The 25,000-nt window shown below is 36.6% G+C and overlaps 1 protein-coding gene and 1 long non-coding RNA gene across 2 annotated transcripts in view; both read right to left on the bottom strand.

Annotated features, from left to right (window-relative positions):
• Positions 1-20,385: 20,385 nt before the first annotated feature.
• LOC145793110 (uncharacterized) lies at positions 20,386-20,979 on the bottom strand. Its single transcript, XR_014333663.1, has 2 exons — positions 20,847-20,979; positions 20,386-20,738 (listed from the first exon to the last, which is right to left on the bottom strand). It is a non-coding gene; the product is annotated as an uncharacterized LOC145793110 (long non-coding RNA).
• A 1,209-nt stretch (positions 20,980-22,188) lies between these two features.
• Positions 22,189-25,000, bottom strand: part of LOC114307027 (type IV inositol polyphosphate 5-phosphatase 7) — a 5,464-nt gene continuing 2,652 nt past the window's right edge. The window contains 8 exon segments of the mRNA XM_028252380.2: positions 22,189-22,416; positions 22,728-22,900; positions 22,987-23,055; positions 23,901-23,957; positions 23,960-24,156; positions 24,314-24,462; positions 24,570-24,678; positions 24,958-25,000. The exon segment at positions 24,958-25,000 is cut by the window's right edge and continues 151 nt beyond it. Coding sequence (XP_028108181.2) covers positions 23,914-23,957; positions 23,960-24,156; positions 24,314-24,462; positions 24,570-24,678; positions 24,958-25,000 — 542 coding nt within the window. The 3' untranslated portion in view covers positions 22,189-22,416; positions 22,728-22,900; positions 22,987-23,055; positions 23,901-23,913.

Below are 25,000 nucleotides of genomic sequence, written 5' to 3'. Positions count from 1 at the left end.
TGAGCTAAAATAATTGGCGCCAACAAGAAAAAAAATTGGCGCCTCTTTTTTTTCTAACGAATTTATTTTTTCGTCTCCTATAGTTTTGAGAAGAATTAAAAGAAACGACAAAAGTAATGTTTGGGTTACGTTCTAAAACGAAAATAAATTTTATCACCAAATTTTAAAAATTAATTATTGAAAACTCCATACTAAACAAGGTAATGTTTTCTATTAATTTTGAAAATTACAATTTTTTTATTATTTGTTTCTCTGTATTTTTTCTCACAAAAAAAAAAAGCTACGTTAATTATTTATTTTTATTTTTTCGTGGAGAGAGGTTTTGACCTTCGATTTTTTTGAAATGGGTGTTTTAGACGAAAAGGGTAGAGTTGGTTCAGACAATAAGAAAAAGTGCTTTCGTGCAGGAGGGGCCTTCACTGTGAGAAAGAATAGTGGGTTTGCATAGGGTGCCTTCTTGGATAATAGCTTCAATGCTGGCATGCACGAAGGGCTTAAGTGTGAGACAGAAGAGAGGGACTTTAGCGCGAAATAGAAGAAATGGTTTACAGAGTGTCTTCTTGAGTCACGACTTCAATACTTGTGAGAGAGAAGTAGACTCAAGTGCGAGAGAGAAATGAGGGTTTGTAGAAAGTGTCTTCTTGGGTCACGACTTCAAGGTCCGTGTACATGAAAATGAGTGATAAGCGTCAGAGTGTATCTCTTGGGGTCACAGTTTCAATGCTTCAAAACACAAAACCATGGTATTTTAATAAAGAGAAATGATTAGTGATAAAATATTTTTGTATCCTTAAATACCAGAACAAAGAATTTATTATTGGTGATGAAATATTTTTATCTTCCACAACTTAACCTTATGAGACGAAAAATATATTCGTCATGCAATCAATTAGAATTTATTAGTGACCAAATATTTTCGTCTCCCACAACTTATTCTTCCAAGACAAAAATATATTTGTCTCCTATTTAATATAAAGATGAAATGACATTGTCTGCATGATGGAGTGTTTATTGGTGACGAAATATTTTCGTCTTTCATAACTTATCATTTCTAGACAAAAATATATTTGTTGCCTAATAAATGGAAATATGCAACGACATCTTTTAATAAGTGTGGAATTTATTGGTGACGAATTACGTTTGTCACAAAAAAAATTATATTTTGTGACAAAATGTTCGTCTCCAATGAGCTAAAATAATTCGCGCCAATGCAAATGACATTGGCACCTCATTTTTGTAGACGAAATTTTGTTTTCGTCTCCTATACTTTTGAGAAAAATTAAAGCAAACGACAAAAATTAATATTTCATCATCTTTGGATTAAATTTTAAGACAAAAAAAAATTTCATCACCAAATTTTGTCACAATAGCCTAGATTTCTTGTAGTATATCGGGGTGGAGTTTGGAACATGAAGATGAATAAGCTCATAGAGACGTCCATGCTTACGGCCGATCCCAAGAGTCTGTCTCGTCCGAGGGTCCTGTACCAAACAATCATTAGTAGAAAATGTGACAGTTAGACCAAGCTCACATAATTTACTAATAGAAATAAGATTTAAAGTGAGAGCAGGAATAAGATAAACATTTGATAAGGATAAATGAGATGTGGAAATAGAACCAATATGACTTACAGACATAAGAGAACCATCAACAGTATGAATGGAGTTATAGCAATCCCGGTTTTCCCTTTCTTTGTTTATTGTACTCCGGACTTGGTTCCGTGAGTGTGTGGTTGTCATTTTCTCATTTCTATCCTTTACTCTTTATATTTGAGTCTTGGGTTGTGTTGGGCAGGTTGTGAACTAGTTGGTTGTATTTAAAAACCAAAAGTTGATGCCCAGATTTTGGCCTTCACGCTCGAACGGGACTTTTGACCCTCGAGCGGGGCCCTTTGTTTTTGTTTCTCCGCTCGAGCGGGAATTTTGACACTCGAGCGTGATTTTCCATCTCCGAGTATTTTTTCTCTGCAGGTCATCGGACGCTCGAGCGGGGCTTTTGACGCTCAAGTGGGGATTTTGACACTCAAGTGGGGACCATGGTCTGCAAAACTTCTGGAGGCGTGCAATCGACGCTCGAACGGCACTTTTTACGCTCTAGCATGAGTTTGTGTTTGACACTCGAGCGGGGAGTTCCACGCTCAAGCGGAGCGACTTTTATATCAATCCGAAAATTGACTCTTTAGATCACTTTTCTTTGACTCTTTCTCTCTCTAACTTCCCAAAACCTCCATTGGAGAGCTCCTCACTCTAAACTTCAACTTCTCTCTAGGGTTTGATCTAGTTTGAGTGATCTCCTACCTTAGTGTCTTTGTAAAAAGTGTAGAGCTTGGCTTAGGCTACATTTCCATCTGAAAATCTTGGGTTTTGGAGCATTTCGAAATTCTTCATCTTCTCCATTTGGTCTCGTCTTTTGAGGTAGGGATAACTACTCATTTGTATGATCTTTGACATAAATTTTTGGTCATTTTGATTAATGTTGAAGTTGGGTAATTTTGGGTGTTAGGGTTTCAATTGTATAAAGAGGGGTTTTGTTATTTAGGCCAATACATGTGTATTTTGGGCCTCAAATGAGGTTATTGTTATTTGTTGTTGATATTTGAGCCTTTTGGTCAATATTGATAAGGAGGGAGAAAAACCCTAATTTTAGTTATGAATTAATTTATACAAATAATTTGAGAATGTTATGGGAATATGAAATTAAGTTGGAAATGATGAAATTAGCTTATTATGAGATGAAATGGTGGTGTCGGATTTATTAATCACTCATCTATGAAAGTGTTGTTATTTTATCTGTTGATAAATTTATTATCTGTTTAGAGATAACTGTTTGGGGCTATCGGTGGAAGATAGTCTTGATTATTGTAGACACTGTATGTTGATTATAGAAAACTAAAACTAATTGAACATGTTATGTCATTGAACATGACGGTTGGATTAATACAACAAATATGTATATTTATTGATTATTATATGTGATGAAGTGCTGAAATACATTATATATATATATATATATATTTGTTAGGGAGGAGATATGGGATGTACTCCAGTGTGTTGGAAGAGATAGGGGATGCACTCCACACACATATGTGTTCATATACTTTAACACATTATTTAAGTATCTTTGTTTGGGAGGAGATAGGGGATGTACTCTATATGTGTTCATATACTTTAACACATTATTTATGTATCTTTGTTTGGGAGGAGATAAGGGATGTACTCCATATGTGTTACTTTAACACATTATTTATGTATTTTTGTTTGGGAAGAGATAGGGGATGTACTCCATATGTATTACTTTAACACATTATTTATGTATCTTTGTTTAGGAAGAGATAGGGGATGTACTCCATATGTGTTACTTTAACACATTATTTATGTACCTTTGTTTGGGAGGAGATAGGTGATGTACTTCATATGTGCTTATATACTTTAACACATTGTTTATGCACCTTTGTTCGAGAGGAGGTAGGGGATGGTCTCCATAGATAATTAAGCCGGCCGGGGTGTCTGGGGTGAAAGTCTTGAAACCTTATAAATTGAAATGCATGAATAAAGTTGTCAATTGAAGTATTAATTACATGAGTTGTAGCCTCATTTTGAATTGTGGATAGCGGAAGTATTAATGAGTCGAGCTGTAGACTCACCTAAATTGTTGGGTTAGATAATGAACCATACTGAGGAATTGAATTGGATAAATAAGGGAAGTGGATGGTAGCATGGATGTAATTGTTGTCGGGTGATGAGAAGGGTGCGAATTGGTCTACATGTGTTAATCATTTGTCGAATGATAATGTTTTAGTTATTTCTCATATTGGGTTTAGTATATCTCTACTGGGTTTTGGCTCACCCTACTTGGGACACCATTTTTAGGTACAGGAGACGTGCCAAGTTCAAGATCTTTGCTTAGGAAGTTTTCGGAGTTGAACTACTTTGCTATTTGTTTTATTGATTACATGTAAATGCAAGCTGAGGGCTTTACTGGTAAAAGAGTTAAAACTCTTCTTTTGTGTAACCATGTAGCAACTTGGAAAGATATAAGCCCGCAGGGCATTCTATTATTGTTGTAAACACTTGTTACTTATATGAAATCCTCTTTTGTAATATTAACTCTGATGTATGTATGGAAAAGTAATCTATCTTTCATTTATATAGAATTGTTAGATGTTGGATTTATGTGTTATTTTGAGGGCGTTACAAATGGAGGGAATATGATGAGAAGAATAAATATACGAAATATAGTAGAACTAAAGTTTATATGATTACAACATGCTGAGTCAAAATACCAGGGAGATGTACCTAAAATTACAGATAGAGCAGTAGAAGAATGTGTACCAGAGATGGTGAGAAACTATTTGAACATGGCTTCAACATCAGTTTGGATAAAAATAGGAGCGACTGGATCTAAAGGCTCAAAAAATTCCTCAGAGGTAACAACAGCAGTGCGATGAGCAGCCAGAGATCTAGACTAACTCTCGGGGCGTTGTGAACGACCTTGTGAGGAAGTACCAAAAGAGGTGTGAGTAGTAGATGAGCGGTCTGGATTGCAAAAGCAATCCTACTACAGGTGACCAGGACTAATCTTGTTGCAGTACCGATAGGATCTGACTAGTTAATAAAGCAGAAGATGAATAAACGGCAGGCCCTGATTCTAACAATAATTGCAAGGAACGGGCCGCTAGGTGGTTGGTGCAAAGGAACTCAGTGATTTAGGAGTGGTAAGAACTGTATCCACATGATGAGTCTTCGAGAGCTAATACGAGTCTCCTCAAATAATAACTCAGAAATAGCCTGCTCAAGAGTGGGCAAAGGAATGTGATGAAACAGAAATACATGCACGGGCTCAAACTGGGTAGTGAGAGCCATGAGAAACTGAACCAATCGTTGGTGTTTACGATACTGAGTGAATAAAGCAGCATCTTCAATATGAGGCCAGGCAAGTTCAGAGAGAGCAAATTGGTCTTAGATAGAATATATCTGAGAGAGGAAATCATTAACAGATTGACCAGACTCTTGACACAGGCGATGAAGTTGACTTTGAAGTTGATACTGATAAGTACGACCAGTAGTCTAATAATGTTCTGTAAAAAAATCCCAAATGTCTTTGGTAGGAGTAGTCACGGAGTCAAGTTGAAAACGACCAAATTGTAAACTGATAGAGGTAACAGAAGTATTCCGAAGCTAAGTGATGATATGGTAATTCTTATTGTCCCAGTCCTCTAAACAGTTTGCATATGTGGCAACTGTTTCATGAACCTCTTATACCGGTTGAACCACTTCCCTAGTGATAATGCGCTAGAGTTTCTTCCCTTTCGAAAAACCGGACATAGCCTGTGCCCATAACACATAGTTGGAGCCGTCAAGAATAACAGAGATTGGATGAGAAGCATCATGACGATCCATAATGGTAGTTTGGTAAAGTAAATAGAGAAAAACAGTGCTATATGAGCAAAATCAACAAAAACGGAGTGCACCAATGGATTCAGAAAGCCCAAATTAGGTGGGAACCAAGATGAACCGCCCAAAAAAAATTGGACAGAATGAGCAAGATGCTACACTCTTTACGGTTGACGTCAGCGTGTCAGCGTGGCACGGAGGCTGAAGACGCGTGCGTGCATATAACGTCAGCACACAGAGGAAAGTAAGGCGTATAGGGCTGACGTAATGAGATAACGACAGCGGCTGCTTGGTTGAGCGATTGAGCAGTGGGTTGGCGATGAGCGTATGAGAGCGTGTGTGTGTTTGATGGCGAAAACAGCAGACGCGCCTAGCACAAAGGCGAAGCATGAGAGGCGCGTGTGGGGCTTTATGGTGATGAAATTAATGTCGTTGGAATCGTGAGAAGATTCCGACCAGTTTGATGGTAAAGGAAAAAATTTTGAGTGAAGAAAAATATGGTGAAACAGTCTGAGCAGTGTTTGGGTGATTGAATAAACGCTTGGTAATTAAATAAATGCTGTAATACCACTGTGTACAGGACTAAGCATAAAAGGAAAAGAAATAAAGCCATAATTTTAAAATCTATAGCTCTGATACCATATTAGAATGGTTGAAAGAAAAGGAAAAATGTATATCTGTATTATATTGAATTGAATTGAATACAATAGGAGAGCCTGTATTTATAGGCTGAACACAAATCTAGTTAAGTATAGAGGAGATAGAGATAGAGAGAGATAGAGATAATCTATATCTACAATACAAGGAGATAAGTATAAATCTAACATATGCATTAACAGATATTATTGTAAAATTAAATCATTCATTTTATGTTCTATTTTGCTTCCTCTCTGCGCTTTCTCCTCTGTTCGTCACAGTATTGTCGATCGCACCGTCATCAACACTATCCGTTGGCGGTGCGGTAGCTTGTCGTATAACTCCTTGCATTGCCGGTACTGCTCTTCAATGTCTCTACCACCATTGCCACCACTACTATCACGGTGTTGCTCTGTTTCACACTCTCTCTAACATTGTTGTTGCGATTGTTCATGCAAATACCTTTGTTGACATGTGAGGTGTGGGTCATTATCAATTTCGTGAAAGATAGATAAAGACACTAAGGAAAAGAAAATAGTGACGAAGAATAGAGAAAGCGGAAGAAGCTTGGTTTTGATAGCCATTTAATTTAGCAGAGGCCTCAAAAGGAAGCTTTTTTGAAGAGATGGAGAGATGTCTATTTTTGGTTTGATTTTGGTACTCTTTGATATTGTGATTGATGAAGAAGGCAGGTATTGTTGGCACCATAAATCTGTAATTTTTTGCAAGACACGTGGCATCCTCTTATTCATTTGGAAGTTAAAAGAAGTTATCGAGATGATGGAGAATATGAAGGACAAAGTGGATGAGTGGAAGGACACATTGCAAGACGAGAATAAAGATGGGAGAAATGGATAGTTACTAAGTAGTTATTGCTGTATTTTTTCCTCTATAAATAGTCATTAATGGCTACATTGTAAAGGGATCCAGAATTCATAATCAAAGACAATTGATTTCAATATTTCTTGTCATTTTCCTTATCTTAGGGGTAGTTTAACATAGATTTATATTTCGAAACATTTATTTTCAGTATTTCCTTTTCGAAGCATTTTATGCACTTCCTTTTCGAAGCATAGGAGTAGAGGTAAGTAATTATTACTTTGATTGTTCCCTCAATCGTCTTTCTCCGTCTCCCTCTTTCTTCTTTTACTTTTTCTTTTCTCTACACTTGGCAAATTTGAAGTCCTCTTCGTTGAGGCAAACGAACCGTCAACGCAATCGCTTGATAATTGGCTTGAATTTAATCTGTAAGGATTTTTCAATTCTTGCTGGCACGCTCGCATTTATAATATTTTCCTTTGTAGGAAAAATAAGCCAATAATTTTTTGCACGCCCGGTGGGACAGCCAAGTGTAAGAAATGACAAACTATTTGGATTTCGCCATTCGAACTTGTCAATATGAAATATATTGGCGTGAAAGAGAAATTTTGGATCTTCAAGAAGAGATCCATTTTCTTGATGAAATAAACTTTCATCCCTTACAATATTATTTGGTGGAAGAAAAAAGACACCATTTAATTGGAGAAATTCACCAACTTGATATGGAAATTCGCCAATGGAATGATGAGTTATCAACTCTCATTACCAAGTCTTTAACTGAGGCTTTAATGGCCGGAATTGGTGAATTTTTGCAAAATTTTTCCATGGTTGAAAATAGCAAAAGCAAAGAGTTGATTTCATCAATGGCTCGGGGGGTTCAAGAGTCCGTTTTTAAAGAGTCAAATTATGAAATTAACAAAACAAAAGAGCATGTTTTTTAGCCAAATTTGGCTAAGAATGATGTTTTATACATGGCTCAGGGGGTCCAAAAACCAATTTTTAGAGAGTCAAGTCATGAAAATAACATTCTTATGGGGGATTTTCATAAGCCATTAATGGCTAACATGGAAAAACAACCCACTTTGCCAAAGAATTATGAAAATCAATTCGGCAAAGTCATGTTTTTAAACCAAACATGGTCAAGAATAATGAACATGCCACTGTTCATGAATTCAAAATTTTTGACATTTTTCAAAATGTCAAAAAGTATGAATTTTCATGGTCACCCTATACCATGACTTTTTGTGTTCAAAATCCTTTTTGGATTTGTGGTTCACATCAAAATATAATTCTGATGATGTGGCTAATAAAATTAACAAATTATTCTTATGAGTTCGAAGCATGAACTTGGCTAGAACAAGGGATGACCATTTAAAATGCATGAACTTGGCTAGAAAAAGCCTATGCATTTAAATAAATGGTTGAAAATGACTTATCTTTTCAAATTGATGGCCAGTTGTACACAATCAAAGCATTGAAGATACATTCGAAGCATTAAGAGTTGTTTCGAAGGTTTATTACTTCGCCTTCGAAGCTGTATAAAGCTTTGAAGATACATTCGAAGCATCAAGAGTTGTTTCGAAGGTTGATTACTTCACCTTCGACATTCGAAGCATCAAGAGTTGTTTCGAAGGTTGATTACTTCACCTTCGAAACTGTATAAAGCTTTGAAGATACATTCCAAGCATCAAGAGTTGTTTCGAAGGTTGATTACTTCACCTTCGAAACTGTATAAAGTTTCGAAGATACATTCGAAGCATCAAGCCTAATCTTGAAACTTCATTGTAAGTATCATCATCCTATATCAATGCTTCCAACCTTCGAAGGGTGATGTTGTTTCTTTAAATTTGTGCCGCAAGACCTTCAAACGATGAATTTGGTCTTTTATACCACCTGTGGGGATATATTTTCTGAATACCAAGACATGGCAAGGTGACGCCGACGTGTCAGCCGAGGTGCCACGTGTCCTGGTCGTGATGCCGAGGTGATCTCGGCAAGGCCGAGGTTATCTCCGAAGATATCGGAAACCGAGATAAGCGGATAAGGGACAAGAGTCCTAGAATGAAGAGGGAACTCAACTTGGATATGGACAAGAGTCCTAGATTGGGAGAATACTTCAGTTTGGGTAAAGATAAGGCTCTTAGAGAGTTTATCCTAATCCCACTGGGAGTCCCAGATTAGCAGTAATCCTAAGTCCATTAGGGCCAGGCTCCTTTTGGGACTAGGATTGTATTGGCTATAAAAGAGAGGCACCTCCATGGGTCTAAGGTATGCTTTTGATACTCAAGCTTGTGAGTTTAGTACTTGATTTATCTTTGAGAGATATACTGACTTGATCGTCGGAGTGCCCCCGGGTGGTCGAAACCACCGCGGGATTTTTATATTTCTATTGCAGGTCCGTCAGGTGCCATCTATTCTGCCAGTGTTCTCCAGCTGGTTACTAAGCGGGCAGTGTGGTCGGAAAATCACCCACACAATTTGGCGCCGTCTGTGGGAAAGAAAGAAGAATAGATGGCCAATGACGAACAGAAGGATCAGACTGGAGACAACGCTCCTACTGGGAATGAGAGATCTATCAACCTCGACGTTGAAGGGAACAAACGCAACACAGAAACTCGTGACCAGAGTCACGGAGTGAAAGACGCCGGCCAGGAAGGTGACGCACCAAAGACAACAGATCGAAGCAGATACTACAACGAAGATGACCTCCAAGTATGGAAGGATAAATACCTGCGGAGGAACGAAGACCCTTCCAGAAGGGATGCAAAGACAGGGGGCATGAGCGCTCCCAAGGAGATAACATTCAAGTATAGAAGAGCTCAACCTAAGTAAGCAAATCCCGGATCTCAGATCCCAGAAGACATGATCTCAGCCTAGATGAGTATGTCCGAGAAAAGAAGAGCTCAACCTGAGTGAGCAGATCCAAGATTCTAGAAGATAAGATCTCGGCACCTGAGTCCGAGAAGAGAAGAGCACAATGAGCAGATCTCAGATCCCAGAAGATAAAAAAGAAACGCACAAGATCAAACTAAAGTTGGCCAGAATTGAGAAGTATGCTAAGGCCGGGGAAGACATGCCGGGAACAAAGGCGTCGGAACAAGAAAAGAGAATCGGCTCGCCGATGCGAGGCCAAAAATCAAACTCAGGTTGGAGCCAAGTAAGATCAATAGAGAAACCAAGGCCGACAACCTCGACGACAAGGTCAGAGCTACATGTATGATGAGAACCCAAGTGGATTTTAAGTTCACACTGGGGGCATAGAGAAGAAGAATGTGTTTACCACTTGTTGAAATTTGTAGCAATTTACAAGTTGGTTAAACCAAGATGATGCTTAACTGAAGTTAAGCCGAGATGATGCTTAACCGAAGTTAAGCCCAGATGATGTTTAACCGAAGTTAAACCGAGACGATGCTTAACCGAAGTTAAGCCGAGATGATGCTTAACCGAAGTTAAGCCCAGATGATGTTTAACCGAAGTTAAACCGAGACGATGCTTAACCGAAGTTAAGCCGAGATGATGCTTAACCGAAGTTAAGCCCAGATGATGTTTAACCGAAGTGAAACCGAGACGATGCTTAACCGAAGTTAAGCCGAGATGATGCTTAACCGAAGTTAAGCCGAGATGATGCTTAACCGAAGTTAAGCCCAGATGATATTTAACCGAAGTGAAACCGAGACGATGCTTAATCGAAGTTAAGCCGAGATGATGCTTAGTTGAAGTTAAGCTGAGATGGTTCCTTACCTTCACTTGTTGAAATTTGTAGCAATTTACAAGTCGAAGTTAAGCCGAGATTATTCCTTAATTCACTTGTTGAAATTTGTAGCAATTTACAAGTTGGAATTAAGCTGATTCCTTATCTTCACTTGTTGAAATTTGTAGCAATTTACAAGTTGGAGTTAAGCTGATTCCTTATCTTCACTTGTTGAAATTTGTAGCAATTTACAAGTCGAAGTTAAGCCGAGATTATTCCTTAATTCACTTGTTGAAATTTGTAGCAATTTACAAGTTGGAATTAAGCTGATTCCTTATCTTCACTTGTTGAAATTTGTAGCAATTTACAAGTTGGAGTTAAGCTGATTCCTTATCTTCACTTGTTGAAATTTGTAGCAATTTACAAGTCGAAGTTAAGCCGAGATTATTCCTTAATTCACTTGTTGAAATTTGTAGCAATTTACAAGTTGGAATTAAGCTGATTCCTTATCTTCACTTGTTGAAATTTGTAGCAATTTACAAGTTGAAGTTAAGCCGAGATTACTGGTTCTCTTCACTTGTTGAAATTTGTAGCAATTTATAAGTCGAAATAAAACCGAGGTTATAGTTTGCACACTTATAGCAATCTACAGGTTGGTCCAACCAAAGAAGATGCTTAACACTTGTTGAAATTTGTAGCAATTTACAAGATAACGTTAAGCCGACATATGATCATCTGTTGAAATTTGCAGCAATTTACAGGTTGAGAAAAAAGCTAAGTATGTTGTTTAAACACTTGTTGAAATTCGTAGCAATTTACAAATAGATTATTGTTTAACACTTGCAATGTTAATCCTTGTTGATCCCTGTTGCAGTATATGTTAATCCTTGTTAAAACACTTGTTGAAACTTGAGAAAAAGTTTGCAAAGTTAACATTGAGTAGTATATGTTTCACACTTGTTAGAATTTATGAAAATTTTGCAGGTCAGTATCTTGCCGAAGTAAAAGTTTTGTAGCTATTATACCCAAGGTATGTAACCCCAAAAAGATTTCACAAAGGAGGAAAAGTATGAAAAGCATGCAAAATATTCTAAGTATAGAATCATGCAAGAGCAGTTAGAAGAAGATCAAGACAGAATTCATGGTGATTGACACGCCCTCACCATACAATATCATCTTGGGAAGGCCATGGTTGCATGCAATGGGGGCAGTTCCCTCAACATTGCATCAACTATTATGATTCCCCACAGTACATGAGATTGAAGAAGTCAGAGGAGACCAATTACAGGCAAAGAATTGCTCCATGGAAGCAATGAAAACTACCTGCAACATTCGGGAACCAGGGGAGGCAGAGATTGAAGACGAGGACATGAAGGTCCTAGATGATGTTGGCAAGGAGCCAGCCAAAAAGAGTGAAGTGACACTAAAGAAAATCCTCGTCTAGGAGGGCGACGAAGAGCGCTTCATTCAGAGAAGGAAAGTTGAATTAGACATTGAAGAACAAGGAGGCACATCGGCCATATGCAGAGTTTACATTATCTAAAGAACAAAAAGGTACAAGAGTACAAGCGCCAAAAAAAGGAAAAAACTTCAAAAACTGAGATGATGCTTAACCGAAGTTAAGCCGAGATGATGTTTAACCGAAGTTAAACTGAGGTGATGTTTAACTGAAGTTAAACTGAGATGATACTTAACCGAAGTTAAACCGAAATGATGTTTAATACTTGTTGAAATTCTGAGCGAATTTACAAGTTAAAGAGTGCACAAAGTTAAATGTCGGTAAAAGATTCGCCGGAGTCAAACGTCGTTTTGATTAGAACCACTAAAGTGCACGCCAGAAGTGGTGACCAGAATTGTGAAAGGAATAAATGCTTCAGGAAACAGCGATGATAGTTTGCAAAGGCCAAGAGAAAGAGGGTCTAAAGGGGGTGAATTAAATACCAGAAGTTTTAATACATTGGCGAAAGAAGAACACATCAGGTCTGTGACTACAGCACGAAGCCCACTTCCCTAATGTGATCCTAACGTTCACATTAGGGGGCAGGAAGAAGGTGCAGGGGGAATGAATGATAATTAAGGAGAAAGGAATGTTAACACTTGTTGAAATTTTTGAGCAAAATTACAAAATGAGTTAACCAAAGATTATGAAGTCTACCACTTGTTGAAATTTGTAGCAATTTACAAGTTTGGTATAGCCGAGATAAACACTGAAAGACGTTTCCGAGATATGATCAACCGGGATGACCAACTAGCTTGTTAAGAGCTGAGAAGGTTGGCAAGTACAAAAATGAAGACCTTAAAGAACTAGGGACTGAAAGCAAGAACGTCAGACTAATCTGCTTCGACGGACGACAATGGTTCAGCCTCGGCAGTCAGTTGGAGGAGCTTCTCTACCGCTACCTCGGCATCAATTTCAAGAAGGAAACAAACTACTCGGCATCAGCGGTAGGTTGTGTCTCACCCCCAGAAGACAGTTGGAAAGAACTTCTCAGCAGCCTTCTCAGCCACGAGCTCAGCATCGACCTCCTGAAAAGTTTGATCAAAGCTCTTCTTAGCGATTGGCACCTCGGAGTTTGAAGGCAAAGATTGAAAGCAAGAATCTGGAAAAAGACACAGAAAACAGAAACATGAATGTAATTCGTAATCAAGAATGATGATGAAGCTATCAAGAAATCAAGGCAAAAAGATTGCACAAGTGTGTCAAGCCAAGAACAGTGGTAGAAATCAACAGATGTGTGAACAGTGTGTATTTAAAGAAGATGATTTGGAAATAACAGGTAAAACAAGCAATGGTTATTAACAATGAAGCAGAGCTTCTTGGAAAGCAACAATAAATAAAACCAGGAGGAACAGTGGCTTACCAGAAAGAGAGAAGCCGGAATGAGAATTGGCGAAGTCTGACGACAATGACAGAATGTCGTAAAGCTTCACCGGAGGAGAGAAACGAAGACAGTTGCAGAAGCTTGAAAGCTTGGAACAAATGGCGGATTCAAGCAAAAGAGCTAGAAAGTGAAGAAGCCAGAGGATTAAATGAAAAAAGAGAAAAACAGAAGTCAAGAAGATGACAAAGTTCAAAGAATAAAGGCAAGTGCACAGGCACTAAGTAAGTATGTGAAGAACAAGAAAGTAATGAACCAGACATGATGCTCGCAACAGAAAGCGGATATGGCAAAGAACAGTTCCAGGCATTTTAGCAAATAAGAAATCAAAAACTTGAAGACAGATGAGAACAGAAGGCCACAGATGGCAAATAAACAGATTCAAAGTAAATCAGAAGAGTTATGAAAGATTGAGCTTAATAAAAAAGTAAGAGTTTATGAACTTACAAAAGTGAAATGAACGCCGATATGAAAATCGCCGGAGTCAAATAGGTGACTAGAAATCGGGAACTCACCAGAGAGTGTGAGTGGAGCAGTTGCAAAACTCTTGGAGTTTACGAATTAATGGAACCAGAATCTCGGCTAGGAGGTACGATTTCAAGCAGCTTGGAAAGCATGAAACTTGACTCTTGACACCGGTGGACAGTAAAGTCCAGGGAACTTTGAGGTCGGCGAGTTTGATCTCGGACAGAGGGGCACAGGTGAACGAACAGTGTATGTTCCATCATCTCAAAATACCGAGGTAATAGAACCTAGGGGGCAGTTGTGGGGATATATTTTCTGAATACCAAGACGTGGCAAGGTGACGCCGACGTGTCAGCCGAGGTGCCACGTGTCCTGGTCGTGATACCGAGGTGATCTCGGCAAGGCCGAGGTTATCTCCGAAGATATCGGAAACCGAGATAAGCGGATAAGGGACAAGAGTCCTAGAATGAAGAGGGAACTCAACTTGGATATGGACAAGAGTCCTAGATTGGGAGAATACTTCAGTTTGGGTAAAGATAAGACTCTTAGAGAGTTTATCCTAATCCCACTGGGAGTCCCAGATTAGCAGTAATCCTAAGTCCATTAGGGCCAGGCTCCTTTTGGGACTAGGATTGTATTGGCTATAAAAGAGAGGCACCTCCATGGGTCTAAGGTATGCTTTTGATACTCAAGCTTGTGAGTTTAGTACTTGATTTATCTTTGAGAGATATACTGACTTGATCGTCGGAGTACCCCCGGGTGGTCGAAACCACCGCGGGATTTTTATATTTCTGTTGCAGGTCCGTCAGGTGCCATCTATTCTGCCAGTGTTCTCCAGCTGGTTACTAAGCGGGCAGTGTGGTCGGAAAATCACCCACACTTCGAAGCTTGTTATTGGTCATCTAGTCATAATTTCATGCTCATTCGAAACACTTTATTGGTGCTATTATATCATTCGAAGCACTTTGTTGATATTATTCGAAGCACTTTAGTGCTTAGATTAGTTATGTGCTTGGTTCGGCCCTTCAAAAATTCAAAGTAAACATCATTTTTAAGGGCCGCGGGGGGTAATGTTGGCACCATAAATCTGTAATTTTTTGCAGGACACGTGGCATCCTCTTATTCATTTGGAAGTTAAAAGAAGTTATAGAGATGATGGAGAATATGAAGGACAAAGTGAATGAGTGGAAGGACACATGGCAAGACGAGAATAAAGATGGAAGAAATGGATAGTTACTAAGTAGTTATTGCTGTATTTTTTCCTCTATAAATAGCCATTAATTGCTACATTGTAAAGGAATCCAGAATTCATAATCAATGACAATTGATTTCAATATTTCTTGTCATTTTCCTTATCTTAGGAGTAGTTTAACATAGATTTATATTTCGAAGCATTTATTTTTAGTATTTCCTTTTCGAAGCATTTTATGCACTTCCTTTTCGAAACATAGGAGTAGAGGTAAGTAATTATTACTTTGATTGTTCACTCAATCGTCTTTCTCCGTCTCCCTCTTTCTTCTTTTACTTTTTCTTTTCTCTACACTTGGCAAATTTGAAGTCCTTTTCGTTGAGGCAAACGAACCGTCAATGCAATCACTTGATAATTGGCTTGAATTTAATCTGTAAGGATTTTTCAATTCTTGCTGGCACGCTCGCATTTATAATATTTTCCTTCGTAAGAAAAATAAGCCAACAGGTATATAAAATATTGTGTTAAATGATTGAGAAAAATGAAAATCATAATAAATAGTGATCAGTGAGAGTACAGTCATGTAATACACTAAAATTATAGAATAATTTTCTTTGATTTTGTGTGTTTTTTTCGTCTCTTAGAGGTGTTGATTGGAGGATCATGGAAGCTTGATACATGGTCTTGATCCATCCTTAGTCACTGAGAAGTGTTCGAGGAGTTCAGTTTTTGGAGAGATCTTCTCCACTTGCTTATCACGTGAGTGCGGTGTTATTGAAAAAAAATATATTAAAACAAATATCAAAACTTAAATTAGCTAAATTAAATTTATTTAAAATCAAAATACATTTAACATTGACTTTAAAAATAAAAAAATAAAAAAAAGAAGCATAATCCAACAGCCAACCCGAAACTTGTTGCAAGTTTTAAGTTTTAGCTGGAGCGGAAATCTCGGTTGCCAACACCAAATTCGAATCAGCAACGGATTCAACTATTTTATCTTTGCCAAATAGTGGGTACCCACAGAATCTCTTACTTACTAATTACTATATGGAATCAAAACTGTCAAAAAGTCCCAAATCCTACATAATAATAACTAACTAACTAACCGCCACGAAGAGGCCATCATAGTTGGTAACTAACCCAATTTCTCTTTCCTACTCGCAAAATCATAAAAATCATAATCTTAAATCAACCAAACTGTCCCTCCAAACCCAACTTCTCTTCTTCAAGACCCCTAATCCTCCAAGGTCACTCCCTCTCTCCCTCTGCCTCTCTGCCTTCCTTTTTAAACCCCAAGAACAGCCCATAACTGAAACAACTCTAACTTTTTAAATAGTTTTAACTCGCACATCATTCAAGAACTTCAACAAGAATCTCCATCCAACAAAACCCTAAAACCCTAGAGTTCGCTAAACCCTAAAAAAAAACTCTGACTTTTTCTTCATTTTCTTCTTCATCAAGAAAAGGGTATAACACAAAAACCCTAGTCTTCTTCTTCTTCTCATCAAGAAAAGGGTATAACCAAAAACCCTAGTAATCCACATATGTCGACCAAGCGGTCTCGGGTGGTGCGGTCATCAAGCAGCGGAGAATTAGGGGTGATGAACCAGTACAGGCCCATGGAGTCTCCTCCGGCAGCTCTATTGGTGAAGAAGCGTGCCACTGGTGTTGTTGCTCCTCCTACGGTGAGGAAGAAACTGGCTCAGAAGGATAACTCGAATGTTCAGGTCATAGTACCCGAACAGACTCACCGCCATATTTTCACCTTGGGATCGCCCGTTCGGGACGATGAGTCCCAAAAGAGAGTCGATGAGCGGTACTGGGTTTTTTTCCAATCTTGCTTCCATTGCAAGCAACGAATCTCCGAGGATGAGGACGTGTTCATGTATGGGTACGTATTTCACAACTTCCTTTTTTTCAATCTTTGTTTGGTTGATTGGAAAACTAAGGACCAGAGAGTAAAATATATTTATATATAGTAGAAGATTTGCTTTAATCAGATTCTGGGTTTGATATTTCTGATCTTTTTCTTGTTTTCTGAATTGTATGATGAACTTTTTTCTGTGTCTCACTTTCTGGCCCTATAGATTGGTTTGATATACATTATTAGTATTCAATACAAAATTATCATAACTTTCCATATACATTGCATGAAAAAAAATATGGGTATTAGAATTTAGATGTGATTTTGGTTCCGATTACATGACAGACATATATATCAATTAAACCATGGTTGTAGTTTTTTTTTTTTTTTTGGTCAAGATTGTAAAATGTTAGTTTGATAGTAAAGTTGCAAAATACAAAAAAAAAAAATAAATAAAATAAAATAAAAAATAAAAAATAAATTGTTAATAACGTTAAATTAACAAATAAAGGGATCTGCTCTGTCAATTCAAACTCCTGACATTTCTTTCATCACACCCGAAGGTGACTACAAGACCAATAAGCCAAAACCCAAGGTTGGTTGTAGTTTGTGTTATGTCAATTTAATTTATGTAATTTCAATTGTAATTAATTCTGCCTTTACACATAACTTTCCATATACATTGCATGAAAAAAAATATGGGTATTAGAATTTAGATGTGATTTTGGTTCCGATTACATGACGGACATATATATCAATTAAACCATGGTTGTAGTTTTTTTTTTTTTTTTTGTCAAGATTGTAAAATGTTAGTTTGATAGTAAAGTTGCAAAATACAAAAAAAAAAAATTAATAAAGTTAAATTAACAAATAAAGGGATCTGTTCTATCAATTCAAACTCTTGACATTTCTTTCACCACACCCTAAGGTGACTACAAGACCACTAAGCCAAAACCCAAGGTCGGTCGTAGTTTGTGTTATGTCAATTTAGTTTATGTAATTTCAATTGTAATTAATTTTGCCTTTACATATGTGAATTTTTTCTTTTGGGTTTAATTAGTTAAATTGATAGAGTCCTTTAGTAGTTTTGACAGAAAATAAACACTTGCTCCTCATGTTGCCATTTTGCATGGACAAGTTGAAAACTATATAAAAAATAAAAGCATATATTCAGGTCAAATTAGACCTAATAATGTGGTATATCCTATTAAAATATTTAAGTCAACTCTTTCTCTTATTTATTATGTAATCATCAACTAATCATGTCGTTGGCATATCACTAGATCTAAAATTTGGTTTACAAAATGGGTTTATATATCATTTTCTAAAAAATAATTATATTGGGTGATACTTAAATAGAATCGGCCAATTTAGCACAATATGTTCAATTAAGAGGTAAATTTGTAACAATTAAAATTATAAAAATCAAATTGACAAAAATTATTTCAACTTCTTTTTTAAATTATCTGTTGGCTAGTTCCAGCTTTTTACCCTTTGCCCATGCTTGGTTATAATTTTGGAAAGAAATCCTTATCGGGAATAAGTTGTTCCACCTCAGGCACAAAATTATACCTCATATATATGCAGGATTAATGGATTTCGAGGATAAGTTAAGCCACGTTACAAAGTAAGAATCAAATGCGGGATAATTTTATACTAGTCTTATTCCAATATCTCTTAACCGTGAAATCAAAACATGGCCCATGCAGATTAGAAGAGTTCTAGGAAATAAGTTATTCGGGTCACAAAATGTGAACCGAGGGCAGATAATTTTATTCCTGGATAAAATAGTCCTATCCTATCCCCCACCCCTTATTTGCAAATCAAAACATGGCCTTCAGCAAATACCTTATTTTTACAATTTAAACTACAATTGGAGTTGTTTATTTATTTCCGTTTCAATTAATTTGGATTTCCAACATTAACTTTTCTGCAAATTTGACATAACGCAGTTACCTACAAGCGTTTTGTTCCCCTAAATGCCGGGACATACAGATCACTTTGGATGGAAAAAATGGAATTCCTTCTCCAATACCAACCGTTGCAGCAACTAAAGTGATGAAGGAAGAACCGGCGAAGCGAGTGTTTGGCTCTCAAGTCAACAAATACACCATATCCAAATTCAAGTAGTCCATTGAAAGTCTTCATATGTTGATTAACTGCAGAGATACACTGCGCTGCAAGGTTTTTTAAATCAGCTTGCTCTTTTGTATATAATAGAGCTTAGTATCACTCATTTTTCAAAGCTAACATGTCCAAAAACAATAACAACGAGTCTTGTAATGTCCTTTTAATAAATAGACAGTAAGGTGCCTTTAGATATTAGCTACTGTGGTTCGATTTTATTAATTGGTTTGTACATAATTGGTTCTATTAGTATTAACTCCATGATTCTGACATTTATACCTTCTTCTTTTTTTCTTTTTCTTTTTTTTGTGGTAAATTACATTGATTTCGATAGTTTGAGCAGAGTTTCGTTTTGGTCTTGTAGTTTTAATTTCATTAATTTAAACCACACATTTTCAATTTTGTTTCAAATACAAATTGTCCTTTTCCAGCTACAGAGTGGCTTGAAACTCTTGACTGAATGAGAAACTTTACAAGTTCTAGTTTATTCAACAAAATCACTTCTTGACTGTTTAATGTTTTTTAATGTAATCATTTTATATATTTAAGGTGATGAAATTTCCGTTGTGCTCTGCTTGGTTGCAGAAAAACCAGCAGAAGATATTTGTATTAAAAGAGGAGAAAAAAAAGGCAACAAAAACTTATAATCTATCAATTTGGTGTTAGCACAGGCTTCAAGCTTTTTTTTAGACATAGCTTTTTGATAGATTTTATTAAGGGGAAAAAAAAAAAAAAAAAAAGCTGACTCTGAAGCCGTGTCCAAGTGAGGCCTAAGTGAATTTGTCAAATAGAGGAGAGTTTGGCCACACATGAGGAGTGTGTTGACAATATATAAATAATAAAGTTATTCAATGAAATCTAAGAGGAGAGTCTCTGTCCACGCATGAAGGACTTAGTGCCCTTGCGGCCGCTAGGCAAAGCTAGTCCTGGGCCTAATTACTCTACGCTGGTCCCAGCAATACAGGGGTGTATTGATTTCCAACTACCAAAATGTGTTGGGACTTCGAAGTTCTATTTCTTTTTTTCTTTTTCTGAAGAAGCAAATGAGTGCTACTTTCATTTTTGTTTTTTTTCTGCATATGTCACAAAGTAGAAATAGACATCTCTTAGAAAAAGAAAAAGAGTTTCTAAATCATGACTACCCATTATATCTATACCCCTCTGCAAGATCTGTTCTTGTTGAACTATGCTCTGCTTTTTGGTTAGCTGTCTACCTCACCGTTAAAAAAGCGAACAACAATATTGGGCATGTGAGAGATGGTCAAGAAAAAATCTTTTTTCAGTAAAAATCATTAGAAGCAAGTAAGCAACAGAGAATAAAAGAAGCTGCAGATGTTTATGATGCACACCAGCAATCCATATTCTTTCTATCACATTGGTTATAAGTAGTAGTACCCATCATGGCTTCACTTCTTTTTTGTTTTAAAAAAAAAAAAAAAAGGGTTACCCATTCGCCATCTTTCATCTTTCTTTTGAACTTGCGCACGGGTGGTCTAGTGGTTAATGAGTTGAATACGGAAGGTTTATACTTTCATCTTTCTGTCAAGAAAGCTTTCTTTCCGAACATGAAGAACGAAATAGTTAAAGTCTGCCTTTGTTCGGCCACCAGTTGGTGTTTGCTTCAGTTCATGCTTTTCGCAGTTCAAATTGTATTTCTAATGCTGTGTTTGTTCTGAAAAAAAAAAATTTGGGGAAATATTTTTACATTTTCTAGCGTTAAGTTCAATAGAAAACAAAAGTCGACAAAATGAACTAATTTTAGTGAAAACTGTTTTTTAACCTTTATGGGAAAAAATTTCGAAGTAGAGTCTTACTAACATCACCACCATTATAACCATCACCACCATCTTCATCCTACCATCACACCCACCACCCTATCACCACCCTGCCACCATGACTGCCTGCAGCTCCTGTCCGAAAGGGAAAGACATGAACTCTGATTGGTTTTAGAAAGGAAATTAAGATCTAAACATTGGAGTGCAATCAAATAAATCAACTGCAATTTGCAGAATGATAGATTTTGACCGATAAAAGAGGAAACAGAAAAGACTATTATATATTTTCACATATTTTCAAAATGCTTTTCATGTCGATCTCAATGTGAATGAAGTCTCATCTATACCTGCTATCTACTCACTTCAAATTGGTCTTGTGATATTTTTCAGATATTTGTGACATATTGTGTGATATTTATCTGTTTTTCACACTTAACAGTGCTTGCAGACATGTAATAGCCCAAGCAAAAAAAAAAAAAAAAAAAGAGCACAGCTTCTCTCCAATTCAGACTGTCAGCATTTTATATATATATATATATATATATATATATTTTTGAAAATCAAAGGCCTAAATTTGTCTACTCATTCACAAAATCCATCGATTCCTTCAATATTGGGCCAGACCCTTTGGTCATATTCAAATCTGAGTTTGTGCGTAGTGATCAAATCTAAACCGTTGATTGGTAAAAAAATGTTGACATGACAAACATCTAATACTCGGGACTGGACTCTCCATTTCAAGATCCGAACTGGAGAGAAGCTGTGTTGCCTCTACTACTGACTACTCTTTGGCACTCGAGACAAAAAGTGAATATAATGGTACAAAAAAAGGAAAGGAGAGTAATGTGTTGTTTGGTTTGTTTTTCAAAAAAAATTTTGAGAAAAATTCTCTACAAACAAATTTTCAAGAGTAATCAAACCAAATAAATTTTTCTAAAAAAAATCTCAAAATTTTGTTTGGTTACTTACTTTCCAAAATCACTCTCTCTCATACGCATCAAATCAATCACTTTTTTTAAAAATTTCTCCCCAAATCAATTTTTCAAAATCATTTCTGAAAAAAAAACAAACCAAACAAGTTTTCATACTCTTTTTTTTTTTTTTTTTTTTTATCTCAAAAAAGTACTTTACAAACACAAACAAACAAACCTCTCCAAAAGAGTTCCTCAATAATGGCTTCCCTCCCAATACACCTGCCATGTCTGTGATACACATTATTGTCTTTTGCTTTTGTAGTTTTGTTTTTCAACGTCACAGAAAAAGAAAAGCAAACCAAGTGTGATGGTGAGACAATCAAGAAGACCACCTTTTTACAGTAAAATCATAGGCAACAACAGAACAAATGACTTTTATGTATTAACTTCAATTTTGTATCTTTCTATATATCAATCATTGTATATACATCACTTCTTTACTTCTCATCCCTTGATCTAAAAACAAAAAGGCAACATACAAATGAAATAATCATTTTCACCATCTATTTTGCTTTCTCAAACAAATAAAGAATCTCAACAAAAAAAAAAAAACTAATCCTGATTTACCCACTTGGAAGTGCTTGATTGGTTTGAGTTCATCCTGCAAAACAAAAATAGTATATTCGATAATTAGGATTCCTTTGGCACCAGCTTATTAACTGACTTTTACTATATAAACAAATCCCAAAAAAAAAATATTGAAGACGAAAATAAGCCAAATTTTATCCCCAAAAAAACCCCTTAAAAGTTAGCTTATGTTTGTCTTTTCTCAAATTTTTTCTAAGACTTGACACAGTATTTTGGCTCAAAGTCAAAAAACAGTTCACTAAAGACAAAACTAAGCCCTAAAACTAGCACAACTTACAAGCTGATGTTTTTATGTGTTTAATAGAGAGGGTTTGAATAATATACCTAAAGGTATGCAGAAGAAAATTTCTTGTCCCGAACATTAGCACACCACGAAGTAGGAATATTGTAATCAGCTAATTCAATTGTAATTGTTGGTCAATGAACAAATCGCGATGAATAAGTATACCAAATCGGGGTCATGTGAAGTTTGTCTGCAAATTTGCAAATATATACACCTGGTAAGAGAAAGTAAGAGGGATAAAATTAGACACAAAAGCAATGAAATTCGGATTAAGAAAAAATGAAAAAGAGAAAGACCAACTTTTTTGGGGTAGTGGGCAACAGACATGTCTGCATCATCCTTGAAGGCTGAATATCTTCAAAACAATTCCTGCTTGCAAGAGGGGACCAAGAAACACATAAGGATAGGAACAATACATTCGAGAGATTGGTCAAGGATTCTTTTGAAGGGAAACAAAATGCAATTTACAGAATACTTTCAGACAATATGCCAAGTACATATTCTCTCCTTGTGAGATACTGCGTTATAGGTATCCCCATTGTTCTAAATCAATGGAGCAAGAGGCCTAAACTAAGTGAGCATATTCAATTTGTGTGCATTTTACCACCCAAAATGCAAAATGAGGGTTAAAATAAAATAAAAACCCCCAAATAGGGGATTAACAGACTAATTGAGGACATAATGCATACTTGGACGTTTTAGAAGTAGAGAAATTTCTCAGGATATTTGAGTCTCGTTAAAGCACATATGAGTAACTCAATTATGAGAAAATAGCTAGTGTTTGCGATTATATTAGCTTACCTAATGTGGAAACAAATCAATTAGAGGCTAATGTGAAGCATCTACGAGCATATTTGCAGAGTCCTTCGGAGAGAGAGATAAAGGAAATAGTCAGAAAGGGGAACATAAGTTTAATGAAAGCATGAAAACTTAAAGGGTATGTTTGATTGGAAGGATTAGAGCATGGGATTGGGATTATTAATCCGTGGGCCCAATTATCCTATGTTTGTTTTGACAATTTGTTTTAGGATTATTAATCCAATGGATAATTAATCCAACAAATTTGTAGGATTATTAATAATGGAGTAGGGGTGGGATTATGAATACCACACTAATTTGATAGGATTATTTATACTTCACTATTAGTAACGTGGAATCAAACAAGGCCAAAGTGTATGTTTGCTCAGATAGAGACATAGAGAGAGAAAACATACCCGAATGTGATACCTATCGGTTCTCCCCATCTTTCAGAAAAAGCACAGTTCGGTGTATCCATTGGAGTATGATAACAGCTCCTCCACCTCAATTCTGGAATTAGAACAACTCATGGTTTTCCTAAATCGACCTTGGTAGGACTCAACCTCGGCCCAAAATATGCTATAAACCGGTCTATGATCTGAGAACCTAGATTCTCCACGGACATAGGACACTTGTTGAAGGCCCCCTCCATACCACAAGATTCGATCACACCTTAACACATGAAAATTAACGAGATCAGTCCCTTGACTAGAAAGAATTTAAAATTCTTTCCCCCAGAATACTAATAATAATAAACACAATAGACACACACCGGTATGTTCTTAATTATTGTCACTGAGGTGTACATATGAAAATTCCGTGTTCTTACCATGCAGGTGTTCTTCGTTTTTCCTTTGGGTGCATATCATCCCCTGCATATCTATCTGAATTATTTGAGTACTTGTATGTTGGTGGGAAATATATCTTTCCTTCGTTCCATCCATGGAAAACACACCCCCGTCTCTGCTCTATCCGTAGCTGCTGACAAAAAGCATTGTTGATTTAGATGAAAGTTATTGTAGCAAGTACAAAGTATTTTGACAGAGAGAAAATATAGGAGTCGGGCAAGAATATATGTATCATGCCTGGTCCTTCTCTAACAATGCCCTCCAATTTTGCATCTCAACAAGTGCCTTAGCAGACCGGAAAGACATGGCAATTCGATAATTCAGATCCCCGAGCCAAATAATTCGACTAGATCAAATCAAAATAGATACAATTAGAATATTGAAAGTATAAACTGATAACTCAAATTGCCAAAGGTAAACATATACATGCTTTTCAGCATAAATGGTCTAATTTCCATGGGAGACTCAGAAATATTATAAATAAAAGCTAATATTACTGCTATGACAGGCTCGTTGAAATAATTTTATTCTGTGTTGATTAAAATATGTTTCATTTTCCTTTTTATTTTATTGTCTTCCATAAGTAATGACAAGTTAACTGACAATAGCAAGGCAAGAGTATTACTCATGTTCAAGGATTGTTTCTGGGGACTTCTCATCACCCATGC

This window comes from Camellia sinensis, chromosome 6 (assembly GCF_055761805.1).
Source record: "Camellia sinensis isolate YWXY chromosome 6, ASM5576180v1, whole genome shotgun sequence".
In the NCBI taxonomy this organism is placed as follows: Eukaryota; Viridiplantae; Streptophyta; class Magnoliopsida; order Ericales; family Theaceae; genus Camellia; species Camellia sinensis.
This window is presented reverse-complemented; position numbering and strand designations above follow the sequence as displayed.